At 37.4% G+C, this 23,174-nt stretch overlaps 1 protein-coding gene across 11 annotated transcripts in view; it reads right to left on the reverse strand.

Annotated features, from left to right (window-relative positions):
• Positions 1 to 23,174, reverse strand: part of LOC114365189 (uncharacterized) — a 92,634-nt gene continuing 69,460 nt past the window's right edge. For 7 of the 11 annotated variants that reach the window (XM_028321694.1, XM_028321693.1, XM_028321695.1 and 4 more), the window contains 6 exons: positions 12,253 to 12,424; positions 9,279 to 9,305; positions 7,577 to 7,708; positions 6,500 to 6,619; positions 4,670 to 4,725; positions 1 to 1,148 (listed from right to left, as the gene is read on the reverse strand). In XM_028321694.1, coding sequence (XP_028177495.1) covers positions 563 to 1,148; positions 4,670 to 4,725; positions 6,500 to 6,619; positions 7,577 to 7,708; positions 9,279 to 9,305; positions 12,253 to 12,424 — 1,093 coding nt within the window. In that variant the 3' untranslated portion in view covers positions 1 to 562. Of the gene's footprint in view, positions 1,149 to 2,283; positions 2,293 to 3,355; positions 3,393 to 3,959; positions 4,507 to 4,669; positions 4,726 to 6,499; positions 6,620 to 7,576; positions 7,709 to 9,278; positions 9,306 to 12,252; positions 12,425 to 23,174 lie in introns of those variants that run through there. The other 4 variants (XM_028321703.1, XM_028321704.1, XM_028321702.1 and 1 more) reach the window with 4 other exon arrangements.

Consider the following 23,174-nt stretch of genomic DNA (forward strand, 5'->3'; position numbering starts at 1 on the left):
TTAATAGTAAATATGTAAATAATATCAGTCCATTTGTCGACTTAAATATATCTCCGTGACTAAAATGAACTGACTACGTATTGATGATATTGTCACAGAGGCCTTCCTTAACGTACAGTATCAACTATTGCTTAAATTCGTCCAGTGCGACTTGAGGCAAAACTATTTATTGACCATCTTTTGTCATACAAGACGAATCAACATATCACAATTGAGATACACCAGTCGCCTCCGAACGCGTTTCCTCTGAACGAACCGTCAATGACTGACAATAATCGTTTGAACGTAAAATTTCCCGAAGACTTTAATCAGAGTCTAATATATTTTATTTTTGCGAAGCTATTCTCATTCGCTTACTTCATATACACACATTCACACGTGCTAAAGTATGTCATTATTGATGGCAAAATTTTAAGCGATCTCGTTATCTATATTATTATAGTTGGTCTAAGGACTCCGATTAAGGTCCTAACCTAATAGACTAGAAAGACTACGATTTCAAAAACGTCAGTCACTTCGGAACAGAGCAAACGCGTCCAAGTTATCAACCGGTTCGGTGCGTTCAAATAGCGCTCGCTTTGATGTGCTTAGCGGAAAGGAACTTCTGCTCGATCGACCTCCGCGGAATGCCACTGACCTTCTTCGGCGAGTGTCCGTTGCAGTTGATGGACGACGGCAGCGACTTGTAGCCGCCGTCGGAACTGTAATCCGTATCCGTAGACTGGCCGTTTAAGCTTGGGCTGTGGCGGTTTCCGTTGACGCTCTCCTTGCTGCCGATTCGTCCGTTGTACAGATCGCCGTATGACGTGTGATGTTTGAGTAGGGAGTTTTCGTCGATGACGGCGTGTCGTAGCGTTTCGGGGGCTGGGTACTGGTTGTGGAAGTTCTCTATGGACCGGGAGCGGCCGGTGTAGAGGGAGATCTTGGGCGATCGGTCGGCGGATTCTCCTAGGGAGGAGTCGCGTTTATAGCGGCCGAGTGCCTGGAGGTACTTGGAGCCGACGCGACTGTTTCCTTTAAGGGTGACGTCGGGCCGGTCGTCGGGCTTTCGCGCGCCGCAAGTACACTTAACAGCCGCTAGGGGCCGCTTGCTCTTTTGTGCTTCACTGTACGCGGGCAGCTTGCGAGCGCTAGCTTGTTCATTCCAACTGTGAATGGGGTGTTTGGTCAGTTTTGTGGTTGGAACTGCAAAATGATTTCGATATAGGTATATTCATTGCCATGTGGCGTGCACGTGTAACTTAACACGTGATTGGATTATTCCCAATTTAAAGGTCCACGACTCTATTGTTCTTATTTCCCACCGGGTCTATAAAATTTAAAATTTTCATAGAAAATGCTTTTTTATTTTTGATGTCGTGGACCCGTTGGGATTAAGCCACGTGATTTAGTAGCCTGTCAGTTTGCAACGTTTTCATACAAAAATGTACGTAGGTACACGTCTCATGAAGTGAATACACCTTAAATGCCGACTCTTCATTGTACTTCAGTATGAGAAAGATTGATAGAGCCGGTAGGTATATCGAAATCGTTTTGCAGAAAATCTTTTAGTAATGGTGGTATAGACGAAACACATAAGAAAATAGTGAGTCATGGTCCTAATCGTTAAATTGATTGTAATAACACAAGTGATACTAATTTTCCATGTGTAGATAAGTGTAAATATAAGATTAACCCAAGGACAAGTCATTTTACACTCATGTTATTCAGCCAAATAAAGTCAAGCTTGACTCTATACTTGAATTTAAATCGAGTTTAGGGAACTCGAGTAGTTTCATAACACGAGCCTAAGTTACTTCGCTCTCTTTAGTTAGTTGTTAACTGTGGACAGCGAAATATATTAGCTAGATTATATTCTATTCTACATTAAAAATATCGTTGATATTACTTTAAATAATACGTTTTATGTATGTATAAGAATTCTAATGTTACACCTCGACACAAATTAAAAATATATTCTCACTATTTTCTTCGATAAAAACAATTAAAAATCATTTGCACTCGCTATTTACATGTACTAATTTAAAGCATATAACACACATAATTTATAGGGTACGTTTTTATTAATTAAAATTAATATTACGTATAAACAGTTCATAAAACACTCGAATAATTTATTGAAAGAGCCAATTTAATCCTCAATTAGTTTATGCAAAAAAAAATGTTAAAATAGCAATTACATAATAATATAAAGAGCAAACGGAATAACATTATATGTAATAAGAAATCTTCAGACTGAATAAATTTTAGTTCAAAATTCGTAAAGTACCGATTTCACCTCACCTTTATATTCTGGAGGGGCAGCGTGTAACACAGAGACAAGATTCATAATCAAAGTCTAAGGCAAATAGCTTTAGTGTCACCTAATATAAGACTAGTCAACACACGACTACCTTCAAACAACACAACTATTTCGAAAACCATACAACATGAAGCCGAACCAATTAACGCCAAATTACGTGCCAATTAATTAAGGAAGAGTCCATGTATTTTATTCGTATTAGAAAGCCGACTGATTAATATTTTTTGCAAAAACATATCTTACCACGAACATACAGGGCGTGCTTTGAGATAAAAGTTGATGTATTATGAAAGATAAATAACTTTTTTTAAATATTTTTTTTTCAGTCAGTAAACTAGTGTTATAAAGAACTTAGACCACTTTTCTCTATCTATCATAAACATGATCATTTGTTCCCATCTCAAAAAATCGCCTGCTAAGACTCTTTCTTACATCGTTATATCGGTGCCCTATAATCCTTGTCTTAAACCCTACCTTGGATGTCAACATAGCACCACTTCATTGCACCTTACATTGCCAATACATTTAATTCGAATCTGATCTGAAATTATCAATAGACTTCTAAACATTTAGGCACTTAGGAAGTTACTCCGTAAGAAAATTAATCTAATCTGATTTTAGTGACTGTGTAAAATGTTGATATAAAAATGAAAATATTTACAAATACCTACCTATCAAGCGTTTTAAAACAGGTATACATACATATAAAATAGTATTATGGTGTGCTAATTAATTACAGTGGATGGCACCATTCTTGTGCTCTTCACTTTACATTTGTCTCATTAAAATACTGTCAAACTTGCCGAAGAATAACTTCAAGTTTAACATTATGATTAAATATCGGGCCTAAACGTTAAACTAATCCAAGCACACCCTGTATAAACAACTATCCATCATGCATCACTTGTAGTATCTCTCGCAGTAGTCATGGACGTCCTTGTCCGTCATCAGAAAGACATTCTCTCCAGGGGAGCGGTACACCAGATGCAATAAGCACAAAACATTGACGGAACACAACAGGCACAGAGCCAGTAAGCAGTCGAGCCACGCTACCTGCTGCGACGGACGAACGCGGGCGCCCAAGTGGAAACTGCACCATCGAATTAAGAGCAGCATGGGGAGAAAAATGATCGTTAAACATGAGATGGAGTGTTGCGATGAAAGAGCGGACCTTGGGACAGTTCGATCGACACCGCTTATGAGGGTTAAACTGAAGCTGAAGCCTAATTGTGGCCAAAAGTGTAAACTTAGTACTTGTTTACGTTGATAGAGTTTGTGCATCCGCGATTGCAACTTATTTTTTTACATGATTTATGATTCTATTTTCTTATTTTGAGTGAGCGTTATTCTTATGTGAGTTTAAACATTAAAAACAAGTTAGTCACTAATAAGTCTAAAATAATTATGATATTATTGTAATAAATGATTGTGTCGTTTCGCTAAACTTAAAAGCCCAAATCAATGTCAATTAGAATGTTAGAAAGTAGAATATAGAAAATTTAAAAATAAAATTACCTTAAATGGTAGACGAGAAGTCTTAATTCTTGATTTATGAATAACATTTTTACGATAAATTTAATGATGTTAATAAAGAAGAAAATAATCGTTTATTTAATAAAGATTTGGACTTTAGATGGTCATTCAATCATGAAAATTACGTTGATTGAGTACTAACACACGGCAATGAAAATGCATTACATTCTTTTTATAGTGAAAAACAATACAAATACATATATGCAAATAATTGAAGGTAGCTGAGTATATCGTGACAACGGCATCGATAGAACTGTCAATGGAGCGATTTACAAGGTCACGCTACTCGATACTTTCTAATTTCATGCAACACTAGACAATGAACAAATAGAAATCGAAATGAATGAAGGTACTTATTTACAAAATTTAAATGGACGATGGGTCAAATGAAAATTCCGGTAAAGTAGGGAGCCATGATGAAGGTGACTCTACACATGGACGTTGGGGCGAAAGTCATCTTCTTGTTCATATAATCCTTTAAAAGAATGATCCATCTCGCTTTCCTCAGATCAGACGCTAAAGACACACTTCTAGATATGGTGTTTTGTAAATGCTCTTTGCAATGTGTGAAGTAGTATGATGGGTATATGGGGGTTAGATACAGGACCGAAATGATGGTGTGCAACCTATGTAATATGACTTTTAATGAGTGCACCGAAGCAGCGATAAACCTAAAACAATACATACACAGATAATAGATATATAAAATAGATATGATAACTAGAAAAGGAAGTGAGAAATTAACGGTGATTATGTATTGGCAATATTAAATGAGGTGTGTAAGGATTTCAGTCAATCGGCGTAGATACGCATCGGTAGCAATAGGATGTTTACCTCACTAATCCGGAATTATCAGAACTCGTTAGCGCCGTACTCATCGGGGGCCGCAACTGTAATGAAAAATAATAATCGTTAATAACAGGTTTGCTATTTCATTCAATTCCCAATTCAATTGAGGGTAATGTAGATATTATGGTAACGATCGCTCATTGTTCAATCATGCACTTCAAAACAATTACTTACAATTTACTCCTACATACACCCTTAATTGTTGCTGTTGCAAGAATGTATGAAATCTTTAAAATTTTTAGAGCGTTATCTCCATCTCCGGTTTAGATACAACCTTGGTCAGTTTATAAATTATTTTTGATAATTGGAACGATGATTCGCTTAATTTTAAAAGCATTTTAATTGGTATTAGGGTACATGTGTAACAATTTTTTTGCTGAAGAGTCGGTCTGGAACTTATATTTCCGAAGCCCTACAAATAGCGTATGCGAATCAAATGGTTTCCCACTTCACGCAATTATTGACCATGGCGTTGATTTCTTAACTCAATCACTATTGCCGCGGAATTACCTACAAACGCTGTGCTAAAAGGTACGATAAAGTTAATAACGCTATAAATCCAAAATTGGGTCATTGGAAAGGTTACCTAGTTTGGCTAGCCTAGCTAGGCACCTAGTGCGTGACTTATATTTTCTGTTACTCTAACCAACACAGGTCATCCCAGAAAGCTAGCAACCTTTTCCAGACAGGTAATGACGAGATTGTACAATTTTAGTCTTTTGATTTTCTATGCTACCCTAGGCACTCGTAATTGCTGTGCCCTGCGTGCGTAAATAGGTCTTTATTTGATACTCGGCTAGGACTAACCCTCCTCTCTTTTCCACCACCGTAACTTCAATAGCTTAAGGGACAGTCTCAGGTAGAGATGAGACGTATTTACTAGAACAGATCCACACACTAGGTATTTTACAGTACTAAGTGGCACCTAATTCCAATTTTTAAAATACTTGATCCACCTAGTATTTTTTAAATTACACGATTTCCGACCCTACCATCAAAGTAATAGAGGTTATTATTGCATAATCCGTAGTCGTGTATTACGCGCACCGCGTATTTCTCGCTAAGTATTTTTTAAATTACACGATTTCCGACCCTACCATCAAAGTAATAGAGGTTATTATTGTATAATCCGTAGTCGTGTATTACGCGCACCGCGTATTTCTCGCTAAGCTTATGTGCGAACGTAGAGATTCACTCCGTCTCTGTCTGACAAACAAATTTGAGCGCAGGCAGGTGTGAGATAGGAATAGGTGTTTGATGTATTACGTAATTTAAACTCTATTTGTACACAGGTAAGGTTTTGAATATTTTAATTTTTGTTCTCTCTCATCCAGCTCACTCCTTGTTGACTAGCCGGTAAAAAACCAGTTTTTATTCTTCCGACAGGTTTGTTTTGGTTTGTTGTCAGGCGTCCGTGATAATTGCATAAATAAAAAATAGAAAAAATTATGTAAATATTTTTATGAAATTGATATCTTTTAAATACGCCACAACTTTTAAGTTGACAGTCCTAAGCCTGTTGAAGTATGAAGGGAGGATATCAATCAATCAACAACCAGCAAAAACATTATTATTCAATTTCAAATTGCATTATTAATACTACGAGTGGATCTTTTCAAAGAAAATTGTATTTTAAAGTCATAATACGTGGATTAGTCCGCACTAGTCGCGTCAAGTATGGTAAATTACTACGTACTAAGTGGAACAGGTATTTGGATCACGTATTAATAAATACTTTGAATAGGTGCACCTAGTATCAAATTTACCTAGTATAACCCATCTCTAGTCTCAGGATAATACATTTGTATGACTTACCCTATCGGTCTGCGTGGCGACGTTACAGGTGTCGTCGGCGCGCGGCTCGTGGCCCTCCGCCATGCGCAGCATCTGCGCTTGCAGCACGCGCACCAGACGGTCGCGCTCTTCCAACTGCCCCTGGAATGTTGAAGCGATATCTTTAACGCATTGACCTTACGGTGTCTTTTCAAGTCAAAAATTTTATTACATAGAAAATGAGGAATTTTTCTCTCTTCATCTCAGCGAAATCAAAAAAAAGTATACACAAGTATTTGAATGTAAATGAAGCAAACAAAACTTGTCGTATCGACTTGCTTTGAAATGGCGTCTTTAAACCTGCTTTATGGGAACCCATATCTCTCATCCCATTAAAAGCAATAAATAGTAAGATTTTAGGCTACTGGTTAACAGTTTGTTAGGTTCCAATAAGAGATTTCTATGGAAACCTGAAAGCACTTTGATGCCAACAGAGCAGAACTTATCGTTAGGATATCCTTCGGCGAGGTCTTTGTTCAGCATCTACTTTGGACATCCTGTGATTGAAACGGAACGATTTGATTCCTGTTAATAAAAAGAACGACGACGACAACCGATAAAGGTAGCAGGAAGGCGGTTGATGCAGGCCGCTACCAACCGTGCGATGTGGAAGTCATTGGGGGAGGCCTATGTTCAGCAGTGGACGTCCTGTGGCTGAAATGATGATGATGATGAATGAAAAACGCACCTGTAACGCCCCTGTGGGTGTCTATAGATGGGCGACGGTAATCACTTACCATCAGGTGATCGGTCTGATCAGAGTAAATACAAATGAGTAGGTCATCTTCATAGAAACGCCCGAGCGCGGTTTGTATGTGAGCGCGCCAATACGTATGCGGCGCGCACGCTCACACTGACAAAATTTAGCGTTGATTAGCGGTGAGTTGCCCCGAATTTTGTCAGTGTGTGCGTGCGCGCTGCATACGTATTGGCGCGCGCTCACATACAAACCGCGCTCGGTGCGTTTCTATGAAGATGGCCTGCTCATTTGTATTTACTCTGGTCTGATCGTTTGCCTCCTGTCACATAAAAAAATGAAAAGAAAGGTAATGAGGGTACCTGCAGATATAGTATTTGGCGCCGCATCTCTGCACAGGCGTCGGGGTTGAGCGGCGAGGCGGGGGGGCGGCGCCCGTTGCCGCGCGCGGGGCTCTCCGCGCACGCCGCCAGCAACGGGTCGAGAGTTTCGCTCTGCGCATACGCAACACTGTTAGTTTGCGGCTAGAGAAATGAGGGTAGGCGTGAGAAGACTTAAGCTTCTGCCTAACTATAGTCGGGTCTGCGAGCACGTAGAATTTTGTCCAATGACCCCAAGCTACCCATCCTTATCGCTCGCGCGTAATTATATTTCTGTCGCGCTCGCACATTCACTGCGGGCGCCCGTCGCACAGTCGCGACAGCAATATAATTATGCGCGAGCGATAAGGATGGGTAGCTTAGGGTCATTGGACAAAATTCTACGTGCTCACAGACCAGGCTTTAGACAAAGTAAAAAAACGGGACTGTTTGCCCATTTTGACAAAGTTACAAACGGAGCAGTTTTAACTTCGAAATCGCTCCACGGAACAAAGTAATAGACAATAAAAATGGAGCGAAACGATTTCGGAATTACTATTGTCATATTAGCAACTTTGTCTTGGGGAAGTGATAAAATGAGAGCAGCCCAGATTGTGAATCTCCCATTACCTAAAGGGGACAGTTTGCCCAATTTGACAAAGTTACAAACGGGGCAGTTTTAACTTCGAAATCGCTCCACAAAACAAAGTAATAGACACAAAAAATGGAGCGAAACGATTTCGGAATTACTACTGTCATATTAGTAACTTTGTTTTGGTGAACTGATAAAATAAGAGCAGCCCAGATTGTGAATCTCCCATTACCTATTAGAGATTTTCCCCAAAAACTGCCCAAATTCCTTCAAAAATGTATAAAGCTGAAATTACTGAATGGTGCAGTCGGTAATATGGCTATAGTATGAGTTAAGCTTGCTGTGTTGAGATGCCTTCGTTTTAGAAACTATATCTGACGTCGTTTAACAAATACCTAGGCATGTAGAGTCAGAGATTCTTCAGTATTTAATGAAAGTGGCAATGACTTCATAATACTCTGATAATTCCAGTAATTAATGTCATTAAAACAAAGCCCAAGAAGAGAAAAATAAGCTCTACTACTTAGTTTTTAGGACGTACCCCACAAAAATTCACTTCTTTTGATAAGATAATACCTTCACCTAAAACCCTCCCACCACCACTTCAACCGACACGCATTATTACATCGGCTATTGTTTTGTGCCACAGGAAACAAGCACTCCCCAATTTTACGTAGTTATCCATTGTATTATTGATTTATACTGGTTCATACCAATGCCAAGATCCCTTCACCATAATAGTCAGTCAAAGTTATTGGCCGTTAATGCATTTAATCAAGCTTTGAAAGCCCTCCTTGTGTAATGCTGTAATGCTATGAGTCTGTATTAGAAATTTAGAATGATGATGAAAGAAGCACCATAAGATAGGTACATAAATATGCAAATACCCTTCACCATGATAAATTATTGTGTCAACATCAATACCGAAAAGCTTTAAAAATGGTAGTCGAGAGATGTGAGCCGGAAAAAAATCTGCCACCTCCAAGAGCCCATGAAACCTGCGAAAGGCTTGAAGAAAGCATACATATTATTTGCGTTACGTATGAGTTAGGTTAAGGCGCAAGCAAACTGGTGCGTTGCACATTGCAAAACGCGTTGCAAGGCGTTACTTACACTCATCGAATGATGCTCCTCCCCGGGCTGGTGCGGCAAACAAGGCGATGCGAATGCAACCAAACAAAACACGTTACAACAATAAAACAACGTGCTAACAAGCAGTCAACTGGATTGCAGCAGGAGACAGTGATGGACAAAAGACTTCCAAGTTTTCTAGACAAGCTGTTCGGAATAAAAATTATGACACAACGCGTGTGCCTGTTACCGAAAATAATTTAGATGATGTAAACGAAATGTCTAAAAGTTTTATGTCTCATTAAACGATATGTGTTAGTTTGTCGATCATAACTTTCGCCTCACATGTCTGCTCCTCTTGTTCCCTCGTAGTCATCGTAAATGGTTTGTTGTTACGTGTCACAAATTTAAGACAACAACATTTCAGTTCAGGACAACTTATCTGTTAGTTACATAGAAGTCTTTGATTGGATTATTAAAGGCCTTCTCTCTGCTGAAACTTACGACTGCAATTAAATACACAATTAAAACTTTTCACCATTTAGAACTCTAAAATATGTAAATTCACATCACGTTCTCCTGCTGAGATGGGAATACAGTAGCAGCATGGCATCAACCCAATTTATTAAAATTTAATGGTTTTTACAATATGACGTGTGAATTCATGTGTCGGATTCATGCCTGCATTACTTTTGATTATGATTAAAAATGTTGAATTCGTGTCTTTGTAACTTATACATACTTATTTAAAAGAACTGACAAATTATATTCGAGTGTAAAAGAAAAATAAACATAATTATTTTCTATAGGAAAATTTAACTGATGAATAACGTCTAAATAACTATGTACAATTGTGATAAATTAAACGCTATGATACACATTATTATTACACACCTATGTATTTTTAAATTGGATAAAAGACTCCGCCATTCTCAACTAAGTAATGATCAAATTAGTCGAGCTTAAATTACAATTAGTTGACAATAATGAATCAAGTAGAACAATGCGATTCTCGTATATTTTTATACCAACTCGCACACGTGCTAGTGAAAATTGTTAGAAAATGTATTTCTTTCGCCCATGAGCTCGAGGTAGCTCGTTTGGTAACGAATAAAAAAGTTATATTTTTCTAATTACATTATGCAATTCGATGGGAAAATTATGTGCGAACTTAATACTTGGTTCGTTCTACATGATTGCAGCACAGGTAACGGCGCACATGCGGCCACTGGGCATAGAGGGGAAATGGCGAGCGTTACCTTATTTCCTGCACGCCTCTATGTCTACACAATATTATATTTGCATTTCGTTATGTGCAAGCGCAATCAAAACTCAATATGCAAAATGTATTTACAGAAACAAAACAGAAACTTTAAAATGATTTACATATTGGTGACAGTAAGTAGATACAATTACGGTTGACTCACTGAAGAATACGGAGAGTTTCAAAATCTTTATTAAGTATTTAACTTTACACGCATTGGGTGTAAAAACTGTGTTGAATAATAAAAATTGTTTTAATTGTGTGAATGTCTCTAATAAATATTTGCCTTTATAGCCATCTATATAGAGGCTGTCCATTTTAGTTCCGCTTGTTGTGAGATGAGTGACAAATGACGATTGCCAATCAATTAGATCAGTAGCTAAACGTGTAATTAGCGTCTTCGTAGCCTTGTGATGCTATTTATTTATTTATTCTGCGCTAACAGGTAGGTATCTATTTATCTATCTTATATTTATGTAGCAATAAGTCTAATTGACTGTACCACGCGTGCTATAGCCATATCGCGATAAATAATGTTTCTGTTTGATCTGACGCGATACGATATGAACATTACGTGTAGCCATTACGGTATAATGTTAATATGTAAATTTCGTGCAGGCAATTATTTTTTAGTTTATGACGGGGAAGGAACAAACACAATGACTAATAAAATTGGTTCTTTGAAATGGATACCCACACAAACTACATGCAAAGTTGATAGAGTGTAGGGTCGGGTGACCAAAACCGCATGCTCAGTCATTGAGAACTACCTAGTTGTAAAATGATTAGGTTCTAGGTTAATTTTAAGTATAAGGAAACCCTAACAAGGAAACCCTAACAAATGTTTAGTCATCTTCTGACTTCATTAGTCGCTGAGTTATAATATATTTGTTCATAATATTTAAACTCGTCTTAAAATTATATGTATTTGAAATTAAATAATATTTTTTTACCTACCTGATGACTTATCATAGAATGTATGACCAATTAACAATTATCTTTTTTAAATTGTATTTAGGTTGGATTGATTTAATAGTTTAATTAATGAATCTACAAAACGGGGGCAATCAAAGCGAGCCTAATTTAGAAACATATCGCAATTAAGTACATAAACAACTCATAAACACGTGATTCAAACTCAAACATAAACTTTGTCCAATGATTGGTCTAAATATTGATATTATTGAACCAACAAAAGGCTTGTATTAAGTTTGAGTTTTGAGTAGGTACTTATCATTTACATTATTGTTAATTATTCTGTAACACATAAATTAATAATTTCAATACAGATCAATCACAGTCTTTTTATGTTCTTTTTTGAGGGTAGGTTCATAATTTAGGTTAGGTTTAATTCAGAAAGACTGACCTTAGAGCAACTACAGGTTGCTATTTCAGACTCAACCCCCCTGACTTGAGAAGTTAGAACAATTCGTCAATTTGACTCTGATAAAATATCATTCGGATCGTGTTTTTGCAATGGAGAAGATAATGACCTGATGATATTAGGGATCGGTTTAAAATTTGTTGTACCCACCAGCTGCTCCGCGTCTCTTAGTCTACTTACAACACCCTCTCTCCCTGCTGATAAAGACATACGCCCGTCGGCCCGTATTCACAAACATTACTATGAGGTCTTACAGTGCGCGTGGACGCACAGGGTGACACATGAACCCTGCATTCGATTTTCTGTTTCACCTAAACAAGCATACGAATACGGGCGATAGTTGGTTAAGTAAATATAGAGATACAGACCTCCTGTAAGACCCGCTTGAGCTGCAGCAGCAGGGTCTTGATATCGACCACGTCTTGCAGAAGCGTGGCCGGCGCGGGCGCAGGCGACGCGGTGCCATCGCTCGCAGCGTCCGACGGCGTCTGCGTGCGCGAGCGCTGCAGCAAGCGAGCTGTGCGTACTGGTAGGCTGGCCCTGGGGGAAAACGAAGATGTTAATATGATAAAACAATTATGCAAGTAGGCTTTTAAAAAGCACTTTTACACGTCCCAGGAATAACCCTACCACTGCTTTAGGACAATCAATGGGCCAGTGCTGAGAAGCGGCGCAAGAAACTCAGTCACTGATACAGTCAGTGATGACGCTAAAAAGGCTTCCACTCAGCATAATGCCGTATGCGTAGCACCACGACGCTGGTTTTCAGAGGTCGCCTGATTTCAGAGACATAATATGTGGCAAGACTCCGGTGAGAATAATACGGGAGTTGAAAAGTCACCAATGGGTTAAAAAGACAGTTGAAACCAGTCAATTGGGTACTAGACACCACAGTATGTAACACATACTTTTTATGAGCTGTCAAAAGTTGCAATCTCTTAAGGGCTGATTTTGCAACCGTCGGGTATATTTAGGCTGAACAATAACATTTTCATTTTGACTCATTCTCACACTGAAACTAATTCTTCAGAAAGTTATCCGAAAAAACAGATTTCAATCATAACTTTTGTATTTTGTGTATTTTGTAATTAGTTTGCCAACTCAATTAACACCTCTTTGTTGTTTTAACTACTAAAGGTCTAACTATACAGTAAAATGAAAAGTACATAACTCGATTTTCAGGGCTATATTGAACTAGTTATTGATTAATATTGATATAGGTATTTTAGGGCGGTCAAGCACGCGGGAAGCAGGGTCAGTCGTTGTAGAAAGGAATTAAGGGGCTGGGGCGCTGGGGGAAGCCTTTGTCCAGCAGTTGACGTCCTTCGTTTAGTCTGGGAGCCCGTCAAGAGGGATTTCGTGTAGTAACGACGTCACTTGTTTGCCAACTCAATTGACTATTGATTGATTTCAAAGGAAATACCGACCTTATTTTACAGTTAATTGAAAACTAATTAGGTAAAATTAAATGTTCTAGAGAAGTTTTGCCTTCGAATTTATTTATTTATTTATTTTATTGGTCTGCCAAAAATTTAATTACTTATTGGTTGATAGAGCTGGCCAACTGCTATTCGTTTATGTATCTAGTTATTTATCTTAACATTCGCAAAGTAAATACACATAAATACAGCTGTGCAGTAGAAATAAAAATTAAGTTGTTTGCCCCAAAAATTAACTGGGAATTTATGAATATTTTATATTGCCTGCTCTACATTTTATGGTTTTCTGGGAAAGTATAGGTAACATTTTAAATGATATCCACTAACTATAACTAAACAAACTAAACTACAACAAAGTTAAATTATAACGACTAACAGGCCTACCACGTCAGCTAACGCGCATACAATTTACATGCATATTTTCATTGCATGTCATACGATACTTAGACAAAAACTAAACTTAGTAATTGTTTCGTAGACAAATCCACGGTTAGATAAATAATACATCTGTGTTCTTGAAAAATATTATACCTACCTTTTTGAAGTCTGTGAGAGAAATCTAAGAAAGTAAATTAGATCAGTCAGAGGCAACGCAGCTAAGTTTTAAAGCATTGTTCTGTCAGTAGCAAGTAGAACTGTCTAAACACTAATATTAAGAGAAAATAACCCTGTCTGTCTGTCTGTCATGTTTTAACCGCTGAACCATTTTTTATGAGTTTTGGTACGTTAGAATAGAGATATCGAAGTGAATAGCAACCTTACAAAATATTAACCTTCATCATCATCATCATCATTTCAGCCATATGACGTCCACTGCTGATATTAGGCCTCCCCAATGATTTCCATTTCCAACTTTAAGGCCCAAAAATTTATCTTTCAGGCGTCGGCGTAAAGTGTAAATCCGCTAGCGCCATTGTATTTAGCATAGATTTAGCAGCTTTACACTAAGCCGGCGAAAAGTTATGACAAATGTCTTTATAAAGAACTAAATAATGGGGAACGTAAGCGATGTAGAGTTTCTATGACAGCCCAAAGCCGGGAGAAGCCGCTGTCAGAAGTTGGTAGCATTATAATGTATTACTTCCTAATGGAGCCTCAGCTCTTTATTAAATTACAGGAACGTCCTCAAAGGCGTGACGGTATAATCCATATGAATATCTGCATGACCTCGCCAAACCTTGTTAAGTAACCCGATTAGGTTTACGTAAGGAACACTTTTATTTTGCATCTATAACTGAAACAACCGATCGTCTTATATATTAACCCGTTAATGTAATATAGTTAATTTTTGATATATTTTCAGTAGGTAGGTACACACAATAAATATCATATTTTTTGATTTATTTATTTAAAACGCTAAATGCTCATGAAGCATTTTTCAAGTGAACATGTTTAAAAATGACATATTTTACAGTTTGTAAGCAAAACGAATTGGATTTGGAATAAGTTTTAGTTAGCAATTCATTTTCTTGTAAAGTATGCGTGTTCGCCTTGTTGGTTGTCCTAATAAATAAAATAGGTAGGTATAGGAACCGGACATAAATTCTGATTAATGCTGGTGATTAGTTCAAATCAAACAGCTACAGTATTAAGATAAGCAGACGTGTAATATAGAACAATATTCAAGTGACTCTACACCCAAGTGTAGATTCCACCCTAGTCGAATCTGCACTTTCAGTTTAGAATATTGAAATTCAGATAAGAAAGTTTGGCTCCATGTTTGATTTTCAATCGAATTTTCATCGTAGAAAGCGTCGTTTTATGACACAGACTCAAGACTATAACAATTCATTAGCACTTTTGTTTGCGGTAGTGTTTTGTTTCATGATAACAAAACTCGTTATGATTCACTTTCGGAAAGGAAATTTTGATGTATTGCTGATTTCATTTTTGTACGTAGAGCGGTGGGCGTGAGCGTGACACTCCCGAAGCAATTAATTAGCGAAAATAGGACGACGACATTTGCTGACACCAACCTTTTTAAATTACCCGAATTATTTTACAATTGTAATTTTACCATGATGGATTCTAAACTAAGGCTGCGTTCTGCGAATTTATTATTTAGGTGAATAACGAATGGATTAGTATAGATATTATATTCCGTGCGAGTCGGGTTTCTGATAGTATATTCATTAACAGGTAAACAGAATATTAGATGTTGCAGGTTCTAGAAGCTCATAACATCAGGTGCGATTGTGGTCAAATACCTGCCTTGTTATGCATAAAAAAATAAATAAAGATTGAATTTTAGATTGTAAGATTAGCTTTATTATCACAACCTGTCATTGTCGAAGAAACTTTTATGCCTTAAAGCTGCACTGAAATCTGAATGTATGTGATAATAAATGCACATATTTAGAAAACTTTCTGCTAGCACTGTAAAAGAACATAATATGTGGAACACTTTCTGTCAAAGCTAGAAAATAATATCCGAGGATCGGGCTTTGTGGCGTGCCTTGAGGAAAGCCTTTGTTCGACTGTGATCTGACGTGTACTGGTTAGGCATACCTAATGAATCATAGAGCTATTTAGTGCAAGCAATCATTTTAGTTATGACTTCATTTTATACACATAGTAGCAGGCTTATATTATAGCAGTGCCAGCATGTGAAATCGCCTCTGAAAAATTTCCCAATTTTCTTTTCAAATCGTACCTATCTAAATTAGGTACTCTTTGTGATGTAAACGCTATAGCTTCATTCCGCGCGGATTTCGGTTTGTCTCTGAAAGTTTATATCGCTCATTTCTGTACATTGAAATTCCTATTTTATACTAAAACAAACATTAATTACTTATCCTTAACATAGAAAAGTAAATATGTTTGGAAATAACAGTTATTTGTTCATAACTGGTTCAGTAGTTTAGGCGTGAAAACGTAACAAATAAATAAAGAGTTACTTTCGCAGTTAAAATACTAGATAGTAGTTAACGCATGCACACAGAGAATGTCAATTATAACATCATTAGACGGGTTAATTTTAATAAGTTGATAATGAATATTTGTATTAATTAGATAGTGCTAATTAAATACGGAATATGTTTTAGTAGCTCGGCATAATGCGCGTTATGTTTATGTTTTTTATCATACATGTTGCGGAATCGAGACACATTACTTTTATTTTCTGTATACAACACACAACTAATTGTTTCCTCTTTGAATTAAGCTGAATTTTATACGCAGTTAGTCTGCTAGTATAGTGACCTAACCGTGCGATCAAGCACTCTGCTCTAAGTTAAAATAAGAGGAATCTGCGACAAATATTGGTAATTTATATTAGCATTTTTTGAATTATAGTATAATGATTAATAATAACCTTCCTAAGGACTTAGCCGTGAGTACATAATGTAACTCATTAATAAACGTCGCGTTAAGACCCGTGTCTTAATATTTTAGTTTTATGTAATAAGAAAACCGTAAAAATCTCCATAGCTAATCAGTATCTAGCCAGTTCAGAAGTTGAAGCCAAACTAACCAAGCATGCAGCTGGGAAGGATAATTTATAATAATTAGCTTTGTAATGACTTTTTAATTGTTTTTATCAATTACTTGCACCTGAGGGTGTAAGTAGCTACATGTTTTTTTAACTGATATTTATTTTGTGTAATAAATATTGCTATAGTTATTTCGGAACTGAAATAGGCGTGTACTTAATATTGTACTGTCATGAGTATCTACCAGTTTTTATAAGTAATTATATTACGAAATTATAAGTCATTAGAGCGTGAAAGAAAAAGTCTGAAACGGAATAAATGTTTTAACCGCAGTAGCAACCAGAAAGTTATACGGAACTACGATCAATTTATTTATAAACATGGGTTGACTACGGCATCTACGAGGACTACTTATATTTATTGCGGAAAAATGAATATGAAAACTTTAGTTGTCAGTTTCTTTACGTTTGCAATAACATACATTCCATTACTATCGTTTTGAGTTTACACATGCACTTTAGTTTCAAGCTTCACATCCTAACATTGTGCATGCTAAGTAATGTAATATTTAATATTTTCGCTATCAGCAACTACTAAACTTATTTGCGTGCAATATGTTACTGTTTTGTAACTTAGTTTGCTTAGCTCGTTGTAAGCAAATTAGTTGCATGTTTTGCAGACTTCATCAACATAGATTTCAGTTTATGAAATTTGTGTTTTTCCTTCAGTTTAGGGAAACTAAATTTGATGAGCATTATAACTCTCGCAAGTCTGATATGAAGCAAACGATTACAGTTCCGTGTTTTATTTGGTGTATGACGAAAACGGATAGAATTGGTTCATACATCATACAGCTGCCTCTCATATGGCCTTGCTGCTGCCTGTTGCTCGGCCACCCGCACGACCTTTGTGGTGTGTGCACGAAACAATAGATAACTTAACAGTGCAGGATTACTTCAATATTGATTCTGAATTCGTCTATCAACTTCCAACACAATGGCGCAAGATTTCCCTTATTTAATAACATTGAAATGTCAGTCGCAGACCAAACGCTAAGATACTGATAGCGATTGATATTGCAAAGGTGCGCCGATAACGCGCTATAAATGGCTTCTGATAAATATTGTGAAATCCACTCATTTTTTGTCACTGTGATTCCGTTCTGAACGTTCACTAAATACGATTTTGCGGACGACACAAAAAGTTTCACATCTGGAAAGTGATGCACCTGTACTGTTTGGCGCGCTGGCTGCGGAGGCTGGGCGCGGGGCTGAGGGAGCGCGCGCCCACGGGCTCCGCCACGTGCAGGTCGGTTTTCTGGCGACGCGCGCCCAGGCCTGCCAGCGGCAGCTGCCCCGCGCCCGACGTGGCCGATACCGAACGCATCTCGCGCGAGACACTTTCACGGCGCGCACGCACGCGCTCGACTGAAGTTCGCGCGCCCGAGTATCGCCGCCACCACCGCAGCGCCACCGCACCGGCGCAAAATCACTCCGCGTCAACCCTGACCATTCATGCTGAACCGATCACAATCATCACGCAGATTTCTTTTTGTCACACTCTGTTTCTAACCCGGGTACTGTTATACGATCGAGTTTACCGACCGTGTTATCACCGGCGCGGATCGGACTTCTCATCGAGCTCCATCGTTCGCCTCCGGCGGTTCCGGTAGACCACGAGGCGACGCATGCGTGAGGGCATCGACATGTGTTTGGGCACGGGCCCGTCGAATTACTCAGCCAGGTGTGTCGGAAAGGGAGAACACCGATCCGATTCCAACGTCTGAATCGTCACGCGTCACGCTCGTTGCTCGTAGACCGACACCGCGGCACTTTCTTTTGCACGTGATTTTGTTTGTTTTATAATACATAAGCAGTCACCGGCACAGATTCACGTTTCGCGAGGTGGTTTTATTGGTAGTAAAAGTATGGGTTGACATAGAGACGTTATTGATGGTATAAGGTTAGTTATTGTGCACGATTAGCGGGGACTTGTGGGTCAGTGTCAGAGGTTCGTCGCGTTTGTTTGTTTTGTAAGCGGAGGGTCGCCGGTCCAGATGCGAGAGCGTGCACCGCGCATGCGCGCGCCCGTTCAATAATCGCACCGTGACAGCTGATTCACTTAGCCGCTGGTGTGGGACTTTTTATAACTTCACTCCATTCGCTCAATGGCAAGTCAAGCGTACATACATGTACAGCTGAATTATAGCATGAGTAAATAGTTCATTTTCTGATTGGTGTTAAATTGTACAGTTGGCAACATTAACAGTCTGAAAAAACAAAAGCTTTATACTCATGTAACTATAAATGTCTCTAATCGTATTTCAGAAGCTTATCTAAGAAAATATTCATGGATAGTAAAGTAATTGATGATTGTTTCAACGGTGTGCGCATCAAATGAAAGGGCTTATTATACCTAATGAAGATCTTAATAGTTGAATATGTAGAGACGATAGCAAATCAGTCTGCACATAGCAAAATGTATTACAACGTCATAGTGCCACATTATACTGTGTTCAGTGTCGTAGCTAAGTGATGATCATTACTAAGGAATTAACTTACAAATTTACAGATAAAAGGTGTTTACAGATAAAATTACTTGATTTTTATCCGACTATACTATAAATCTAGAAATGATGTGATGCGATGAAAATGGAGGCATATATCGCGCAACACACGCGAGATGTGATTCGGTCTGGCTCGATTTATATAATTAAGTATTTTATTGAAACACAGGTAGATACCTTGGATTAGAATTCTATATTTAAACCTATTTTCGTAGAGCATCGTTTTAGTTCTAAGTAAACGTGGGTGAAAAGGAAGTAAACATCCTAGACTGCATCTCACTTAACACCAGGTGCGATTGCGGTCAAATACCTGCCTTGGCTAGCATAAAAAAAAAAAATTATCCCTATACCTATTTCACATTACATATTTGAATTAATATAACAGGCAGTTATAATAAAGTGGCCTCTATTACAACTACAATAAGGTGCTTACGTTGATGTGATGTAGAGTCAAATAGGGCCCTCGCCCACGGCGACTTTTTGTAGCGATGCAGTCAACGCAGCCAACGCGCTACTAACGCGCTGCTGTAGCGCGTTAGTAGCGCGTTGGCATCACTTGTTAGTGCGTTGCAAGTGCAAATGCGACTAACGCGCGTTAGTAGCGATGTTGTCGCACGTTTCGTAAACGCCGTGGGCGAGCGCCCATACTTATTGTAAGACGTAGGTACCTAAGTAAATAAGTACTTACGATTAACTCCCTAACTATGAGTGAATAGAAATTAGAAAACCTTATTACATCAAGAACTGCACCAGTTCTGTGATTGACACCGAACACGCAAACCCAGTACCTAGCTGGGTTCGTAATAACAATGATAATGTTTTTGAGTCGATATTTACTACCTTTGTAAGTAAATGTATTACGAACCTGTAACTATTTAGTTAGTACCTACGTAAGTTTATAGAAGTTAACAGCATAAGACTTATGCAATGAATATTTTACCCTTTTCACACAGAAAAATGAAAAGTCCTTAATAAAGCTTCCCTATTTTATTTATTTATTAAAAGCCAATAGAGATTAATTGAGCACTTAATCAAATCACAATAAAAATGGTTATTAATGTATTTTGGTTGTTGAGTTACTTTTAATATTATCATAAAAGCTCTAGTTTCCATTTTTTTCTTCAGAGTAGGTAGTGACCATGAAAAATCTTTGACATAAACCATCTACCTACAAATTAACTTTTTGGCATATAACGTGTTTTCTAGTTTTATTACTTACATAAAGATAAACCAATAACACTTACAAAGGTTTAATAGACATATCTTTCGTCAGTATTATAGTAGATTAAAGTAATTAATTAAAGAGTGGCAATGCATTGCCACGGTGTATAATGTAGGTACAAAAAATATTCAGAAGAGAAAGAACTGAAAGATTTTTTTGATGACTACTTGCTGGAAATGTCTGCCTACCATTTGTATGAAATCTGATTTTTTCGCTAAAAGCGAAACTATCTACTTGACTAAATCATAATGAACCACTTGTTAGTTATTATTACATGATAAAGCATTTTATGTTGTAGGAATTCAGTGTGTTTATTATAGGAAATACATTGAAATTATTTACTTATTTACCAACCTAGACTAATAAAGTAGGTTCTAGCAGTTTCCGGAGAGATTTTTTTTTATGAGTAACAAGGCAGGTATTTGACCACAATCGCACCTGATGTTAAGTAGGATGGTACATATCTGCCCTGTAAGTGCCTATTCACTCTCGCCTTGAAAAGGCCCGGATTATAGTTTTCGGGAAAGACAGCAGCAGGCAACGAATTCCAGTCCCTAGCTGTTCGCATTATAAAAGAGTCATCGAAACGCTTAGTGCGAGCTGGTGGAATGTCAACAATATAGGGATGGTACGCTAACCTGCGTCTGGTTCCCCGATGATGGAAGGGGGCTGGTGGAATGAATTCATGTAATTCTTTCGCACATTCTCCGAAGTGTAGCCTGTAGAAAACCGATAGGGATGCTACCTTACTGCGATGGTCATGGTTTATTTGGTTTTACAAAAAAAGAGATCTAATTTTAAGTCTAAAAAGGAACGGCTACGCACGGTTGCAATTACCTACACAACTCAAATGTAAAATTATTTAGAGCCCTGTTTTGGGCACTTATGCCCAAATATAGCTTGCCCTTCCACCACTTAGGGACACATAAACTCACTCAGCCCTATCACGTTTTAGTAATTGGATTTACTTGTAATCTTGTGTCAAGTATAAATGCCACAGTTAAGTATGAACAACATCAATATTTGATTATCTTTATTAAAATAAGTAATTATAGGAGTTATTATGTCACTAAAGCGGTTCGTAATAGGAAAGAGAAATCATACTAATTTGAGAGTTTAAAACATCACCATCACCATGCAATTGAAAGTATTAAGCTTTTATGTTTTACTAATGTATAAAACAAAACGCCTTGTTTCATGTTAGTCTGTCTGACTTACTAACTGCTATTGATAGATTTCAATGAGGTTTTACCACAGTTAGTTGGTTGTGATAACATGATACAGGGTGGTAATTTTGAAATGGGGCAGTAAGAGGGAAAACCGAATTCATTAAAATGAATTTTCCAGAATTTTCACAAAACTTGATGTAAATTCGACCAGCGTCTGCGTCTCAGATTTGGCAAAAGAAATGCTGATTGACAAAAATCAATGAATCGATTCTGTTTCTAATTTAAGTCTAATGTCCGTTTTCACCATCAATCTCTAATTTTTTTAGTGACTCCTATGGTAACACATAACAGGCATTTTGTTTTCATAGGGGTCACTTAAAAATTATAAGACTCTTTTAGGCCATTTGAGATTACAGTGTACCTATTAGAAATATCTATAATAACTCTATATTTTCTATGAAAAAATGTTTTCTTAAAAATTATTGCTTACCTACTTAGTTAATAGACCGATGTGCCTTCCTTAGTAGGGGAACGCCCGCATTACTGCACCGGACCACTTAACGACAATTAAACAAACCATTAACTCAAATGCATTCTATTTGTGTTTTTTTAATGCCTATGGTTTTAAAAGTGTAACAGATAAGATGTAAAAACAGACTATTATCCTTTGACATTGTATTTTAAAATATAATAAGTAATTATCACTTTTCCTAGGAAATCTATAAAGAAGATAATTTTATACCTGCTTATCTATCTCGTTTGAATTTTAGTATTATTATGATTAAGGTATAATGTTTATCAGTTATCTATTAGTACCTACACCCTTACAATCATACTACGTTTACTTTTCTACGTAGGCCCGATTCGACCAAACTTTTATCCGAGAATAACTCCTGGTGTAACTGTGACATTGACAGTTTTAGTATGGGAAATATGTCAAAACTGACGATTTATTCTGAGATTAATATTTACTCTTGTTTGGTCGAATCCACCCTGGAAAATTAGTAACTGCGGAGACCTCAAACAAATCAAGCTCAACACCGGACTTTATCAAATACTTTAAAGGGCTAGTTGGCCTACACATTGATGCTGATAATTTATGTAAGTGTCAATTCTTGCGCATGCTTCATCTAAAAATGGCATTAATGTAGGTGTATGCGCTAAACCTTGTTAGGTAGTGAGACCAATCGTTGGCCTCGGCAGGAGCCTGCACTGGTGCGGACTTGGGCCTTTTCTTAATATAATTTTATGATTTCAATATTTATATCTTCGTAGCAACTAATTACTTATTTGTTACAAGTATCTATACATTTATACGTAACTTTATCCAAAATTCTGCACTAAGTAGGATGCATTACGAATTTTTAATATTTTGGGTACCTAAGTACTTACTTTATATTTCGTGACCATGCAATTGTTAGTAGTATAGAGTTCAATGCTAAATAAAGACATAAAAGTCTATC

Source organism: Ostrinia furnacalis, unplaced genomic scaffold, assembly GCF_004193835.3.
Source record: "Ostrinia furnacalis isolate ACB-3 unplaced genomic scaffold, ASM419383v2 OfSCF7560, whole genome shotgun sequence".
In the NCBI taxonomy this organism is placed as follows: Eukaryota; Metazoa; Arthropoda; class Insecta; order Lepidoptera; family Crambidae; genus Ostrinia; species Ostrinia furnacalis.